This window comes from Tarenaya hassleriana, unplaced genomic scaffold (genome assembly GCF_000463585.1).
Source record: "Tarenaya hassleriana unplaced genomic scaffold, ASM46358v1 Cleome1, whole genome shotgun sequence".
NCBI classification, from domain to species: Eukaryota; Viridiplantae; Streptophyta; class Magnoliopsida; order Brassicales; family Cleomaceae; genus Tarenaya; species Tarenaya hassleriana.
In genome coordinates, this window is record NW_010960187.1 from 10,141,167 (window position 1) to 10,143,167 (window position 2,001).

Genomic DNA, 2,001 nt, shown 5'->3' on the forward strand with positions numbered 1-2,001 from the left:
CGGAAGAGGGCGCTTTCCCGGTAATGTCATTCTCCCTCTCCCCCTTCCTCCTCTACCTCTCCCTACTGTTCCTTGCCTGCAAGCATCAGTGGGAGTTAATCCATGTTGTAAAAGAACATTACGACCATACAATACACGGATATTGTGAAGCAGGAGCGCGATCGATACCCCATGATGACAGTCCTCTTCATCCTTCCATTCAGACCGGTAACATTCACACGTGCTGAGACTGGGGCTTCCATGTTGGAACCCTCAATCTCGATCTTCATAGGCTTCCCATCCAATAGCACGTTGTTGTATTTCTTAAGTGCTTGGAAAGCATCGCTCCTTCTCATATACACCACTTCTGCCGAGCCCTGTTAAAATCCATTTGCACTCATCAAACATCCCATCTCATCTCACCTATAGACAATACGGATCAACTGTTGCTTGAAAGTATAGTGAATACAGGAGGAGAGAACTTACACTCGGTTGCCCGAATTTGTCATAATGAATTGCATATCTTTTCAATTCTCCCATCTCAGCAAAGAGCTCCTGAATGCGCCCCACAAGACAGTACAGTGTGATTTTCTGTGGAATTTCTTCAGAAAGCCAAAACACAGAATATGAAAAGCCAAGATATATACCCTTATATCTTCATTTGTCACCCCCTGATCCAAGTTGGTGATGTAGAGCCTGATACCGACTTCAACTCCTGATACGCCTGCAGCTCTCAGGCTTTCTTCAAACAAATCGTTCTGCCATGGCAAGTTCCTAACCCTGCGTACAGGCTATTGAAACCCAACAGATAATGTCAGCACAATAGGCTTGTAGAACTTCAAAGCAAGATTCTAAAAGAACTTGGTAACAGAAGAGAAACCGCCCATTTGTCTGAAAGAACGAAAACCAGTCAAAGCAAATAGCCTCAGCATGTAGTCTACAACCAGTGGAGGAGAAACCGAATGAAATGCAGAAACAACGAACTTTTGACCAACGGAAAATCAACCAGTGCATGGTGCTATCAGTCAGAGCTCCAATGCCAAACACAAAATTCCGAATACCGAGACTACCAACTCGTACAAAAGAAATTCCAGATGTAGCAGGAGGCCCATCCTGAACTTCTTGTCCAAGGTAAGGTAGAGTAGACATGTATAGAGGTAAAAGATAGAACGTTTTACTGCGAAAATAGCTGAACTCCTCCAGAGGCCACATACATCTTTCCAGACTTTTGAAGCTGCATTGCTGATAATAGCAACACATCTACAACTCAGATGAGCTAATTTCAACTATTAGCTTAGTTGAAGTTCCTCAAACTCAACAGTATGATGGGTAGCAGCAAAATGCAGCAACCAAGAACTTCCATACATATCTATGCATTCTGCCAAAGTCCTCAGAACACAATCACGACTACCCAAAACAGCAGAATGAAGGAGCTTTTCTAAAAGAAATCATATCTCCATGAACTACCAAGATGTTATAAATCATTGGAATCTGCGTTTTCAGGGATGATTCAGTATCCTCGTATCTGGAACCGCAGCTAGACAGAAGTTTTGAACGTTAAAGGATGTTTAAAGGTCGTCAGAAGGAGCTTTAAGCATGTAAGAGAAAACCAGCTTCTCCGAGGAAAAAAACAGAACATTAAGTGATCCTCCATCTTTTAGAATTAGTATGATTCGGTATGCTTCGGTATTTGATGCCATAGAAATGCAGATTTCCAACCGTATATAAGCAACATCCCAGATTGTGAGCTTGCCTTGGTTATCGAGAAGGATGATGGACGAGCATTAACAGCAAGAGGACCTCTACGGGCAGGCCCAAATCCCCTTCCACCACGGGAAAATCCATTTGCTCCACGGCCACGGCGGGACCTCCCTCGTCCCCCGGACCTTTCATTCCTCCTCCTCTTGACCATATCATCAAGAGTCATATTCAAGGATCCAGACATCTTGGTGTAATGCTTTTGGCTCAGATCAAACGGAAAACGAATCTCAAAAACCTGCGTAAACGACGGGAAGGGAAAGA

General features: G+C 43.7%; 1 protein-coding gene across 2 annotated transcripts in view; it reads right to left on the bottom strand.

The window, feature by feature from the left end:
* LOC104822306 (THO complex subunit 4D) overlaps window positions 1-1,982 on the bottom strand; it is a 2,502-nt gene extending 520 nt beyond the window's left edge. Inside the window, exons 1-5 of one of the 2 annotated variants that reach the window (XM_010553468.1) lie at window positions 1,733-1,982; window positions 627-770; window positions 466-534; window positions 169-356; window positions 14-76 (exon numbers count right to left, since the gene is read on the bottom strand). In XM_010553468.1, the coding sequence (XP_010551770.1) occupies window positions 14-76; window positions 169-356; window positions 466-534; window positions 627-770; window positions 1,733-1,924 (656 nt within the window). In that variant the 5' untranslated portion in view covers window positions 1,925-1,982. Of the gene's footprint in view, window positions 1-8; window positions 77-168; window positions 357-465; window positions 535-626; window positions 771-1,732 lie in introns of both variants that reach the window. The other variant, XM_019202897.1, reaches the window with a different exon arrangement.
* Between the last annotated feature and the right edge of the window lie 19 nt (window positions 1,983-2,001).